Source organism: Ostrea edulis, chromosome 2 (genome assembly GCF_947568905.1).
Source record: "Ostrea edulis chromosome 2, xbOstEdul1.1, whole genome shotgun sequence".
NCBI lineage: Eukaryota > Metazoa > Mollusca > Bivalvia > Ostreida > Ostreidae > Ostrea > Ostrea edulis.
In genome coordinates this window covers 86994783-87009850 of record NC_079165.1, presented here as the reverse complement: position 1 = coordinate 87009850, position 15068 = coordinate 86994783, and the positions used below count along the sequence as shown (strand labels likewise).

General features: G+C 33.7%; 1 protein-coding gene across 17 annotated transcripts in view; it reads left to right on the top strand.

Annotated features, from left to right (window-relative positions):
- The first annotated feature begins 6436 nt into the window (after positions 1-6436).
- LOC125679136 (high affinity copper uptake protein 1-like) overlaps positions 6437-15068 on the top strand; it is a 34166-nt gene continuing 25534 nt past the window's right edge. For 3 of the 17 annotated variants that reach the window (XM_056155313.1, XM_056155314.1, XM_048918098.2), the window contains exons 1-2: positions 6591-6722; positions 14170-14376. In XM_056155313.1, the coding sequence (XP_056011288.1) occupies positions 14350-14376 (27 nt within the window). In that variant the 5' untranslated portion in view covers positions 6591-6722; positions 14170-14349. The other 14 variants (XM_056155316.1, XM_048918100.2, XM_056155310.1 and 11 more) reach the window with 10 other exon arrangements.

The following is a 15068-nucleotide window of genomic DNA, read 5'->3' as shown; positions in this document are numbered from 1 at the left end:
TGTATAATGATCATATTTCATATCTAGTAATTAAATGGATGGTGGGATTTTTATATTCATCGTATCATTTTGAAGGGTTCATCAAATAAGAATAATCTACCATAGGAGATTTGATTACTGCTTGGTTTATTTCACCTAGAATTTTACATAAAGTCTATGGTAAGTGCATGTTTTATTTAAAAGAAATTATATTTTCATACAAATCTCTTGGTGAAAGCTAGGTTACCAATTTACCACACATATTTTTAGAAAATTAGATTTTTCTTAATTTTACTAAAAGCATTTTCTGGAAGATAAGACTGATTTACAGATAGCTATTACCAAAAAAAATCTTTTATTCTTGGTTTTACTGAAAATACTAGTATGATACAAAACACTATTGTCTTATGGCTTAAATACTATGTGTACACAGCAAGATGCAATTAAAAATCCTAATAAATTTTATAATATCTCAGAAACTTTATAAGATATCATAAATTTTATAAGATATCATAAAACCTTTTTTAAAGATATCTTACAAAAGAGAGTTTATAAAATATCTCATATATTTCATAAGGTATCATGTAAAACATATAAGATATCCTTTGAATGTGTTTTAAAAGATATCTCATATACTTTATAAGATATCTTATATATTTTATAAAATATCTCATAAATGAATTTCTACAAGCTATCTTATAAATTTTATAAAGTAGGTCTATCATATGAAGTTACTTTCATAAGATATATAGTGAAACATATTAGATATCATGTATATATTATCAGATATCTCATAAAAGTTTCGGTATAAAAACAAAACAAAACCGAAGTGCAGCTGGACAAGTCTACTGCGATTCTTCTTCATTGTTATGAGCTACTTTTTTTTTTTTTCTTTTTTTTTAAATATTGAGCACATTTAGTCAAGAAATTCGGCCAACCGTGACGTATATATACGCTATATAATGTAAAATAATTCCGCGTCGCGTTGTAACTTGTACATGACGCGAAAGTTGCAAGCGCGTTTTAGATATTCGCTATTCGCGTTTTGACATGATTTTTTTTTTCAGCTACGAAAATGAGCTAATATTTGAATTTTGTAAATCAAGGAGGTATGCTACACCAGAGAAATTTGATATGGATGAAAAGTGGAGGACGTATACAATAATATTTTGAATTTGAAAACTTTCAAATTTACTTTATTTAGTCCCAAAACTGCAGTTTTAGGGACCGGTCAATATTCATTAGGGGGGTGCATTCCATATTTCAATTTTTTTTTTTTTAAAATGTCCTATCTTCTAAAAATACACACACAAAAATGTTGCTGTCCTATATCAAATGTGTAATTAAAAATTTAAGTGTGTGTCCTATCTACTAAATAAATAAATAGATGCACATAATTAAACACCATTTTTACTTCATTTTAAAAATCTCTAGAGTTCTTCACAATTGTCTCTCCAGTTATATCAGCCGAGGGATTCAAGCTCCTGAGAAACTTGTTTACTTTGTCATGTTTATTCAGTAATTTGTCTAGTGAAGTTACAAATCTCATTATTTTCATCTTATTTTTTTCTTTTTGTTAAATTTAAAGTGCTACATTTTGCATATTTTTTAATTACTGTTTTACTGAAATGTTGTCTCATGTAAATTTCACATCTCAGTATTCTCTATGAAAGATGAAGATAACGAACAGTGATCAACCTCTTAACTCCTAAAATCAATAAAAAAAAATAAAAATAGAGAGTTGGGCAAACACGGACCCCTGGCTATACCAGAGGTGGGATCAGGTGCCTAGGAGGAGCCTACGCATCCCCTGTCGACCGGTAAACCCCCCCCCCCCCACCCCCCACCCCCCAAGCCTTATATCTTGATCAGGTAAACGGAGTTATCCGTAGTCAAAATTCAGTGTGCAAAGAACGGCCTAACACTCGGTATGAAACACGTCAGACAGTATTTGACCAAAATGAGAGGTTGTAATGGCAAACTATCAAATTATTAAAGATGTGTTTAGACTTTAGTTAATTCTGTTCTGTATTTTTCAAGTTATGACCAACATGATATACCATTTTTATTTTCTATGATTGAAATCCATACTCCATGCAAACCTTGCATGTAATTTTTACAATTTTATTCACAGCTGAAGAATTCTTTTGTACGGTGGTATATTTAGGACATGCAAATATTTTTTCCCTTCTTATGTTGGAAAATTTTTATGTCGTTCGAACGATATATTATCTCGTTCGAACGACTTATTATCTCGTTCGAACGATATAATATCTCGTTCACACGACATAATATCTCGTTCGCACGACTTATTATGTCATTCGCACGAGATAATGTCTCGTTCGAACGAGATAATATTTCGTTCGCACGACATAATATCTCGTTCGCACGACATAATATCTCGTTCGCATGACTTATTATGTTGTTCGCCGAGATAAGTTTTTGTATTCTTTTTTTTTTTTTTTACTTTACGCTTACTATATAATTAACTGACCAAAGCCTATGGTATTCAGAAGTTGACTTCAGTATTTAATATGGATGAGAGAAAAGTTGGAAATTTTAATCATGTGCCTCTAATAGTACCCTTTGTGTAAATGGAATTAACTCGTTATTTCTTTGAAAAACAAAAGGACCGTTGCAAAAAAAAAAAAGAACTGAACTACATGTACACATTTAAATATCTATCAAAAATACGTTCTTTGATTTCTTTGAGCGAGGGTGGTGGCGTCAAAGTTAAAAAACAAATGTCATGGGAGTATAAATTCTGCAACTTGAATTATCCTTAAAATTATTTATTCTCTGCATAAAAGATGTGCATGAATTCACTTGCACTTTCGTGGTGAACATCATGATTGACCAATTGATTGGTTATAGTTTAAGTCCCTTATAAGATTATTTCACACAAAACAACATATTTTCTGTATTTCATACATGTATTTTGGAAGCCAACAAAACAGGAATATACACCTTGGTAACTAATTTAAAATGGGTCTCGCTTGGGTTTTCACACCCCTCACTCATGGTTAAACTTAACCTTAAAGGACACATCTCGTGTTTTCAAAGTATACAGAATTATATGCATTTTGTCTTCCTTATGCTTATAGAAATTAATTGTAATAGTTCGTTCGCTGAAGTATTGCGATAATTTGCCACAATACGGACTTAAATCTAAGCCCCGATTTCAAAAAGCCTAGTTAATTAGATAGGTAGTCACGTGGTACAGTGACGTCATATGCGACCTTCGTCGATCAACTTGTTGTAAAAGTTGTGTTAGATATTTTTAAAAACTCGAGTTTTAGGGGCCTAATTTATTTACCATGGATAACATTTATTTCGATGTCGACAAATTCCCCGAGTCTTATATCTTTTAGCCACCAGTGCATACAAATAGCGACCCAAATGTAGCGAGAAAAGCGAGTATGAAATCTGCATAAATTTGCGAGTAAATAATGTTTACCTGGGATCACTGTCTAAACACAATTTGGTAATGCCATTTCTGTAAACAACTGTAATTAGCGTTGTTTTTCTAAAATAAACAGTGCAATTATTATTAAATTTATTTTTGGAGAAGTTAGATAGGCCTAAATTATGATACGATTATGACAACTAGGCCTACTGTCACGGGTGCATTTCGAAAAAAAAAAAATAATAATAATGATCAAACTTATTGTGAAAATCACAATACTTTTAAATTATTTTATTAAAACAATTTTATTAGGCCTAATCATTATTTTTTGTTATCAACACGTTGTTACTTAGGAAGTGGGAGCGCGGCGTGCTGTTGTTGTAAACACGTATGCGTCCCTTGAAAAAAAATGAAAGCATTATAATTCAATTCAAAGTCGGGAAATATTATATTTTATTATTTATAATTGAAAGTTCAATTATCTTTTATCTTAAAATTTCTTTTTTAAAACTACCAGTTGGTAGACACTGCTAGCAAAGTTCTGCCTATATGTTGTTACAAGGTGAAGGTCAGTTGGTGCGAGTGTGTATTGAATTCGAGAGCAGAACGGAAAGCATATGCCGTAGGCCTATATGTAACAGTGTGTAGCTTCGATAGAACCATTTTCTCGCAGTTTATCTACGTCTTTGTCCAAGTGCTTGTTTGAAAAAGTACAGGGACAAATTCTACTGGGGGGTTTTATGGCAAAGTCGTTGTGCCGACAAAAAATATTCACGTCTTGTCCCTCATACCTTCCTTCGAAAATTGGAAAAAACACAGTCCAAATCCTCTCTACTGACAGCAAGTACACCCTTAAACGGCACAAAACACCCTAATGCAGTGTTATTTACAAGCTGTTAATGTGATAATTGTTTGTTTGTCAATTAAATCTAATCTGTTTATGAAATGGCTATCAACTGTTTTCAAATATTCTCGCTCGAGGTCACATATGACGTCACAGATAATGGCGCGTAAAATATCGAAGAAAATATGCATATCGCAAGATTTGAATTTCATCGCTTTCAAACTCGAAAACTACGCAAACTGTTTCATTTAAAACACATGTAAAGTAGTTTTAGGCATGAAATGAATTAATTTTGCTGAAAAAATTAAAAAGTTTAAAAACATGCGATGTGTCCTTTAACCTTGTTTGAATATGGAATTATTCGTCTCCCCCACTCCGCAATGTAAAATTCCCTAAGTTAGGGCTTTCTACGTATTGGTAGAGGCATTGGGTATTGAGGACTTTAAACCAATGATACATGATAACATAAAAAAGGTATCAGTCATCCAGAAAGCATATAGCACCTACTGCAAAACATATGTAAATATTTAATTCAAAACACAATTATAGAAAGTTGAATGTTGCTATATAGCTGTTGAATGAATTAAAACCCTCTTTATCATCATTTAAGTTTGAGTTTTCATGATCACACAGTGGAATTTCATACACAAAATAAAAGAAAGAAAAAAAGGGGGGGGGGAATAAGTCGTGCGAACGAGAAAATAAGTCGTGCGAATGAGATAATATCTCGTGCGAACGAGATAATAAGTCGTTCGAACGAGATAATATCTCGCTCGAACGAGATAATATCTCGTGTGAACGACATGATATCTCGTACGAACGAGATAATAAGTCGTTCGAACGAGATAAAATCTCGTGCGAACGAGATAATATTTTCCAACATAAGAAGGAAAAAAATATTTGTATGTCCTAAATATACCACCGTACTTTTGTGATTTTTAATTAAATGATTTAATATTTAATTTTTTTTCAAAGGTCCAGTATTTTATTGCAAATTGTCTATAAAGCATGCACACAAATCAGTACTATTGTTTAAAAGATATTTGAATTAAAAGTTTGAAATACTTTATAATATTTTTTGTTCATTGAACATTTGCAAATATATATATATATATATATATATATATATATATATATATATATATATATATATATAAAGCAATAAAATGACCAACGACACGAACAACCAAATTGTCAAATTTTCGGGACGACCTGTTACTTCTTCAAGACAAACGAAAAGAATTATATATTGGCCAATATTTACAGATTAATAACAAAAACTACATATAAATACATTTAACGCTACAACTACACTAATCTACAAACGTATTTACAACGCAGACTACATGTGTTTTTTATGTGTTTTTGTTATTTGTTTTTTTAGTTTTATTTTTTTTTTTTTTTTTATTGGTTGTTTTTTGTTTGTAGGCTTGCCAATCAATGTTAAAAGCGGAACGAAGTCCTAATTCGCCCCGCTTTTAACATTAATTGGCAAGCCTAAAAAAAACAAACAAACAAAACCAAACAAACAAACAAAAAACAAAACAAAAAACACCATGTAGTCTGCGTTGTAAATACGTTTGTAGATTAGTGTAGTTGTAGTGTTAGATGTATTTACATGTAGTTTTTGTTATTATTCTCTGTTAATATTGGCCACATTATGTAATTCTTTTCGTTTGTCCTGAAGAAGGGACAGGTTGTCCCGAAAATTTGACAATCTGGTTGTTCAAGTCGTTGGTCATTTTAGTGCTTTGTATAATTTTTTTTAAGTTGGAGTCCTATCAGTATGTGAAAGCATTTAAAAAAACAAAACAAAACAAAAAAAACTCTGCTGGATTCGAACCCGCGATCTGCAGTTCAGCAGTCTACGTGCTAACCTACTGAGATACTCAGCTAGGCAATAATAATTTGAATGAATAGACAAATATTGCTATATTTATATTTTTCATCCATGTTTTAAAAGGAAGTCAGCCATTATGACGAGATGTAGAGTACCTCCTTAAAACGATTTAAACGTGTTAATGCTCCGACTAACTTTCCATATAAATATATTTATTTTCGAAAAGTTGACAAAACATTGATGAATGTAAATATATATTAAAAAATAAATAAATAGATAAAACATGCTGCTCAGGCAACCAAATTACACTAAATTATCACAATATCAAGGATATTCGTGCGGGGTCCATTTAAGGTATTTTGGGGTAATTAGTTTATCGCGTTGTTTTCTTTAGTTTCGAATTTTCACTCTTTTGCATTAATTTTTTCCCTTTATTAATCATTCAAAATTAGATTTTTTAAATATTATATTTGACTGGATATTTAAAAGGGAAATATACACGTTGATAAAAACTATTTACACACAATCTGAAACTATCTAACCTTTCACCTATGTCAGGAGGTTGACGTGAATGAAAATAAAAAATTTGTAAATCATGAATGAATATTGATTAGACATATATTGTGATTGGAACAGAAGATATCTATGAAAGTGTAAGTATTGGTCTAAGTATTACTATATTATTGTTATGAAGGTCTTTGTATGTTTTATAGAGCAGAATGTTCAAAACCAATGTAGGCTGTTTATCAGTGTTTATTGTACTATAGACGCCATGGTGTATATGTTTTTTAGAAGACTATTCACAGGTACTTATCACAACAATAACAACAACAAAAAAGAATGTTTAACAAAAAAATCGCCCATACTCCTTAAATCAAATTCACACCCTTTGGGTCTTGTTCATGGGGTCTACAGATAAACAGCTGATTAGGTGAACCGTGATGTTATCCCGGTCTAATTTGTATATGACGTATTTATTGGCAATGTGTTTTAGGGAATTATATTTTACGTACAGACTCTTGTACTCTTTCTGAACACATTAAATCACTCAGCATGTTGAAGTTAAATCATACTGACGTAAAATTTACACAACTATCGATAATGTTATATGAACCTTTATTGGTTTGTCAATTGGGATTTAGTTGTCTATATATAGATGCTCAAATAGACCCATATGGAGATCCAGATTGAGAGTATCATTGTTCTAAAACATACAACATCCTACTAAGTTTCAATTATATCTAGAAAAATTTAGATATTGTGTAGATTTATAATATAGGAAAGGAGAGAATTTACATGTATGGTTGGACTGGGAATCATCCTGGACCCCTGCATTACTAGTCAGGTGCTCTAACCACTGAGCTATCCAGGCTAATATCCACGGTCCATATAGCCCTATAACTACACACACACGGTGACACCCCCATCCCTAAATTTTCTTTGCCCTCGAAGACACACAACCCAAATCCTTTTTGCCCCTGGCAGGACTTTAACCTGAAATCCAGGGGTGGTCAAAGGCACCAAATATAACATATTCTCACAGGAAAACAGAAAATCTGTGGCTGGACTGGGAATCGAACCAGGGACCCCTGCACTACTATTCAGCTAGGTGCTGTATTATAACTGCAATCCAGATTGATATACTCAGTCTATATAGCCTAAACTACAGTACTATTTATTAAAGAATGGACTCAAATTAAGAAACTGAATGTTTCATTAATCAGTGTTTACATTTGAATGAAATATTGTTGAAAGAAGACCTACAGCAGATCTTCGCTTAGTTTCCCAAACTCTGTATGATCGAAGCCAAGGTCATTCTCTTCAATGCTTAATCTATGTCATCACAAACGCTCTCAATCACACTAGCTTACTAGCATGACTAAGTGAGACAGTTTGATAAATTTACTAAATACTGTCTGCTACATCATGCACAGGCAACTCATTTAACGTGTTTAAAATTGATCATCTCTGACCAATATTGGGAAATTTTGAATGACATCCATGTACTTTGTTTCACAGATAAACATAGACACAAACTGGACCAAAAACATAGCTTTCTTGGCAGAGGCAAAGGTGAAAAACTCTAAAGTGCTAGGTCATGCCAAAGTACAAACCATCGCATTAACATTTAATGACATCACATCTAGTGACCTGAGATCCTGAATATCTGATTCAGCCAATCGCGCAGCATGGTTAATCTGGAAGTTTAGAGAGTTTAAAACCTTTGTTTGCTGTATGTTTGCTCTTGTGTATTTTGAGTAAAGGGCTTTTACATTACTCTAATGCAATGTTGCAGATGGTAATACGTACAGATTAATGTGGCATGTTTACGCACTATTCTAAGCAGGAATTGAGTTCTCCATTGAAAGTGGCACTGTGCAGTTAAAGCAAGGTGCATTTGTGCTCCGAAGTCCTGTAAATGTGTAGTGTGTTTCATGTTAGTGTATATAGAAGCACATGTGTTGGCTATAGATAGCCATTTATATTTATAGCCTGTAACAGAACAGTGTATCAAAATGTTTGACAGGAAATCCCCTTCTCAACACAATGCTCCTGATTTCTATTCTCATAAAAAAAAATTGGTTCTTTACTCTCTGTTAAGCATAACATTTTCATATAGTTTCAGTTGCTTGCAAAGCTTCGGGGTGTTATATAAGATGAAGGAAAAGCCTGAAAGGACAGGGGACGTTATTGGCTATATACCGCCGAGATTTTTTTCATTTTTTCAACTTTCATACTATGCTTAATTATTCTTTTTATTTACACAACTAGGATGTTCTTCTAATCCCACTTACATGAAAATGACGTAATATTTTATTATGACGTCATGAATATACGTTAAAGATGAGCTGTTTAGCGGAATCTGTTGATTTGAAATAAATTATGAATAGACTTTAGCAAAAACTAATACTTTTGCATGCAACAACCAGATTTATATTTTGCATGTTTAATTATCCATTAATATTCTTCTTTCATTATCAATATGGTGTCGGTTGTTGGCTGCAAACAATTTGAATTTTAAAAAAGAATGAATGCGAAATCGGCTGTTTTTGATACACAAAGTCAATATTTTGCATGTTATAGAACTGGGAAAAAAAACTTTTGCATGCAACAACCAGATTTATATTTTGCATGTTTAATTATCCATTAATATTCTTCTTTCATTATCAATATGGTGTCGGTTGTTGGCTGCCAACAATATTAATTTTAAAAAAGAATGAATGCAGAAATCGGCCGTTTTCGTTACACAAAGTCAATATTTTGCATGTTGTAGAACTGAAGCAAACTGTTCCATCATTTAACCTCATAAACTTTTACTTTCTTTGCGATTTAATAAATACATGTATGTCCAGTCAAACAATTAATGTGTTACCTAGTTTGCTATAAAAATCTGCACCCAATAAATGCAGATGATGTCTGCCTTTCGAGTCACGGAGGCGGATCAAAAATCCACCGCATGATGAATGGAAATTATTCTACTTTCGTTTTTAAAGGTCATGGGAATATGTTTGGACGTCCTGTCTTTTCAAAATAAGATTATTTAAGAATAAATTGCATTAAAAAAATAATAAAATCAAAGATACACATAGACCTTTAATAACTCGAATTTATTTTCTTTTTACAAAATCGGACCAAAATTCGTTCATTTTCGGCAAAAATGGGTACTGATACGTTATATCTCAAGAGCTAGATAGTTGGGATGTCTGTTACTTTTTTCGCTAAATTTTAAACTATCTTTTATACAAATATATCAAATATAATGCGTTTTTTTTTAAAAGCAGTTTTATTACATAATTTTTACGTACATGCATGTATGCATATATGATGCATGTTGAAATTAAATATTACTACATTAGTAATTAGATATTGATTCCAAAGGTTCTTAAAACGGTTTAAATTAAAAATGAAATAACAGCAAATCATTATTTATATCTTCCAGCGAGATGTGGTTTCTTTAAAACGTCGAAAACTTGTGATCGATTTGAAACTTCGACCATTGTGGTGGCAGATTTTTTTTCTATATCGCATATGATTGATTGATTGAATATTGTTTAACGCCCCTCTTGAGAATATTTCACTCATGGAGACCTCACCACTGCCGGTGAAGGGCTGCACAATTTAGGCCTATGCTCGGCGCTTATGACCATTGAGCAGGGAGGGATCTTTATCGTGCCACACTTGCTGTGACACGGGACCTCAGTTTTTGCGGTCTCATCCGAAGACCGCCCCATTTAGTCGCGTCTTACGACAAGCAAGGAGAACTGAGGACTTACTCAAACCCGGATCCCCACGGCCGGGTTCATATATACATGTATTACATGTATATGTAATAGATGCACAATTACAGGTACACATATATAACAAAGGTAGTTGGGCAGGATGAACATGTGTATATATACATGTATAGATATAAATATTCAGACACCGTAGTATCGAGGAGGGGTTGCTCCTCCACTTTGAGGAGGGGGGGTGATGTTGACCATTCCCTTGCTATGGGAACAACTTGACCAGCCTAATGACACTTCAGCTTTTATCAATCTTATAAAATATATAATATATGTGTTGTGATGATTGTTACTAAAAGTTTATATTAGTATTAACGTACGCCCCCTCCATGATTAGGAATACTGGAGTATAACCATAAGGTGATGTAGACACCTCTCTCTCTCTCTCTCTCTCTCTCTCTCTCTCTCTCTCTCTCTCTCTCTCTCTCTCATGTCAAGGTGTTCTGGATAGGCCTGGCCCCCACATTGAAAAACGAAAATACATGCATGATATTTATTAAATTCATTTTTATAAAAGGGGGGGGGGGGTTCGAAGGATAAGTTGGTAGTTTAAATTATCAAATGAAAAAACCTTTCTGCCTGATCTTCGAATTCATAAATTGTTGGGAGGTGGAGGGTTATCCTTCGCTACATGGGTTCAATTAATAATTTTAAGCCTATTTTTTTCTCATTCAATAGTACTATCAAGAATATAGGGGGGGGGGGGGGTGTTTCACTCAATATATCCTTATTCGCATATGAAAATAAGTGCCTGGGAAAAGCAGTTACATATACCACATTGTCTATACATGTACTCAAACAACTTCCCAGAGTCCGTTCTAGATTTGGAATGAATGTCGGTGCATGCAATGACATGCCCACTGACTGATGTATTTTCATTTATCAAAGATGAACACTATATGGAGAGAGAGAGTTGGAACTACTTTGTTGACCATTTAGGGGAATGTAAAGATATAAACACGGACACATTTTTGTGAGGCTTTTAAATACATTGGACGCATTTTTGTGAGGTTTTTAAATGCATAAATTTGCTATATGAAATATACCATCTGAAGTTACATGCATATTACTTGATGTGTTTTACTGTACCCAAGAAAATGATATCCCATTCATGCAACATAAATTTGTATCGTTTAGTATATGTACATTTACCACACTTTATTCAATACATTTTGTAAATACCCACAGCATATTTTATTCGTATGTACTGTAACATGTATATTGCATACACATGTAAGCAGACCTGTTATATAGTCCTTGGTGTACATGGCATAACAAGTAATTTTATCTGACTCAATCGACGTTTTTAATCAAAGTGTTAATATTTATGACCAAAAAACAAAACCAGGAAAAAGAAAATTCAAAAGCCATTTTATTTTTCATATTTCATTTGAATAGGAGGACATCGAACAGCACCTTCGAAAATATTATTGCGTTCTACTGAACAATTTTTGACAAATACACGCTTTATTTTCCTCACTCTAATTAACACAAGATTCTTCCGCAAAATGTCTATGACCACGATAAAGTTACATGCAAATGAATTATGTATTTTCCATAGCATGCCAGTTTTCAATTGTTTTTGATCTCAATGAGTATTTTTATATAAAAAGTTAAAATTGTAACTTTTAGAAAAATATTCTAGAAGAATCAGGGGACTGTAAATCCTATAAGGTCGATGACGTCGTTCCGAAAAAGCGACCGTCGGAAGATAGCGTCAGAGTTAACAATGCAATATTGTAACGTTATTTTCTCAATATCAGCAACAAGTAAATGGTACATGTTATATATGAATGACACGAGAAAATTATCACCTTTCTACCTGCAAAATATGATCGGTTTTTGAAGCGCGGCCAATTTTGGCCAATAACGTCCCTTGTTCTTTCCGAACAATTCCATGGGGATCTGGGTGAATAGGTCCTCAGTACTCCTCAGTTCCCCTTGCTTGTCGTAAGAGGCAACTAAATGGGGCGATCCTTTGGATGAGACCGCAAAAAACAAGCGATAAAATGGAGGAATACAGTTAAATTACTGTATTTAATTCAGTGGAATAACATGTTGTCGAAAATATTACGTACAACAGTGGGTTATATCAGGATTGTAATATCAATTATTCCATAGGATTGATTGATTGATTGACTATCTTGCTTAACATCTCGCTCGAGAATTTTCCACTCATATGGAGATGTCACCAAGACCGGTGAAGGGTTTCAAATTTAGGCATATGCTCAGCGCTTATGGTCATTGAGCAGTGAGGGTTCTTTAGCGTGCCACACTTACTGTGACACGGGACATCCATTTTTAAGGTAATCTCCGAGGACCTGTGACATTCACACCTGATGCTGAGCGTTTGGCAATGGAACTATCACAACCTGTTTTAATGACTTAGGTATGTTGCGGCCGGGATTCAAACCCCAGTCTTCCTTATGCAGGGCGAATGCTCTAAACTCTTGGCCACTGCGACGGTAAAATAGGAACAAAAATTCATAAATTTAAAAAGTTCATGACAAAATATATGTAAAAAAATATATGTGTACTGAGATTTTCAAAACAGGGCTAGTTAAGGACACGAACCATTAACAATGGGATAGAATGGTACATGGTTTCCGGATGCAGTGAGGGCTCTTGTACCAATTTTGGACTAAGGCCAGGGCCTTAAAAGTTGGGGATTTGCCAACAAAAAAAAAAGAAGAAAATAAGGGATTCATTAGATTTTACAGCTACATTTACTTTGATAAAAGAACCTTCACTGATTTTTAAGGTAACTTTTTCCCAACTTAATATTAATTCCTTTAAGTACAGGTATAGGCTACTTTGTTTGTATTCACCTTTAATGAAGATAAATTGGAACTTTAAGGAGAAATAACACACCAGAGGAAAGTGGAGGATATTTTGCAATTGAAAAGTTTCAAATTTACTTTATTTAGTCCAAAAATGCAGTTTTAGGAGAAAGTAATCTGGGGAAAAAAATGAAAATCTCTGCTAGATTCAAACACATGATCTACAGATCAACAGTCGACAAGTTAACTGACTGCATGAGCTACCCAGCTAGGTCATCTACAGATCAGCAGTCAACATGTTAACCTACTGAGCTACCCAGCAAGGCAATTTGATTTAAAAGGAATATATACATTTATTACATGTACTGGTATTCATATTTTTCAAAAGGAAGTCAGCCAATATGATGTATGTATTATTCCTCCTTGAGCAGTGGACATAGAACCACTGGCTTTTTATAGCATAGTTATTTGAATTCTTAGCTCAGTGACAGACAAAACAAATGTATATATAATAGTTTATTGATCATTCAGTAAAGAAGTGTCTTGACATGTGTAGTGTGAAAGTGAACGCTAACTTTAAGATGATCATTTACAAAAAGAGCAGTCATGGTTTGTTAAGCAAATGTTAGCACTGTGTTGAATCTTAGACCAAAAATTGTGAATTGCACATGCACTTAATTAAACAAAAAATCACGATTCATCATTGATACTCTGGAGAAAGAGCTGGTAAGTATATGTGACAGCAGGAGATACGTCAAAGTGTGTCTGATTCATCTTCATGCTTTTTAAAGTTGTTATTCTTTTATTGAAATTGTTTAAACTTGTTTGACATACTTTTATGTAATCAGAGTATTTTAAAGGTCTTGATACTCGTATAGACTCGGGTAAATGCTTTAGTGTTCATCTATCACTTAAAAAAAATATATCTCTTAAATCACGTACAACATTCTATAAACATTTTATGATTGAGAAAATGTTCAAAGTACATTATACTGTAAACTGTTGATTTTTGATATTACTTATCATCAATACAGATAAAACATCCTGGATTAATCTGCGCAGTCACATGAAGAACTTTACAACGAAAGTAGTGAAGGAAAAGCTCACGGATCGCTCGACTACTGCTACCTCACAGCCTCCATTGTAGTTCTCGCTGTCCAAACAACATTAAATTTTGGGAAGCTGTGCTGATTACTACCCGTGCAATCTTCATAATGAATCATACCATGAACTCAACAATGGTAAGTTTGTAGCTTATTTTCAGATTGCCTTTTAAAGTTACAAGTAATTGTAAACTGCAATGGCGTCGTAGAAGGCGACTAAATGGGGGCGGTCCTTCGGATGAGACCGCAAAAACCGAGGTCCCGTGTCACAACAGGTGTGGCACAATAAAGATCCCTCCCTGCTCAATGGCCATAAGCGCCGAGCATATAGGCCGAAATTTTGCAGCCCTTTACCGGCAATCTCAGGGGCATAAAAATAATTTTATTTTTTTGATTTTTGGATGAAAAGAAAACTCTACAAATAATCTTGTTCTTTGGCTAAAATATTATATCCAAATGACCTTGAAATTGTCAAAATAACTTCACCTCTCATAAGAATAGCAAGCTATCTTCAAGAAGCCCTTCCCCCGACTATACTGTGGGGATCCATGGGCGATCGGCTCTAGGAAGAGGAGATGGACCCATCCACCACCTTCTGGAGGACCTAACCATCCCCAGATCTTCAAGAAGACCTGTCCCCGTTTCCAGGGGATCCGAGGGTAGACCACCATCGTCGCCTCTCCGCAACAAACCTAGTGTAGCAGGGTCCTTACTGGGCAGTCTGCACTATACATCTACACCATCGTCATCAGCTCTCATAAAAAATTCTGCAATATCCGCTTATTGATTATAGAGACCCCTCTTTTTTTTATTAAATGATTTTTAAGATG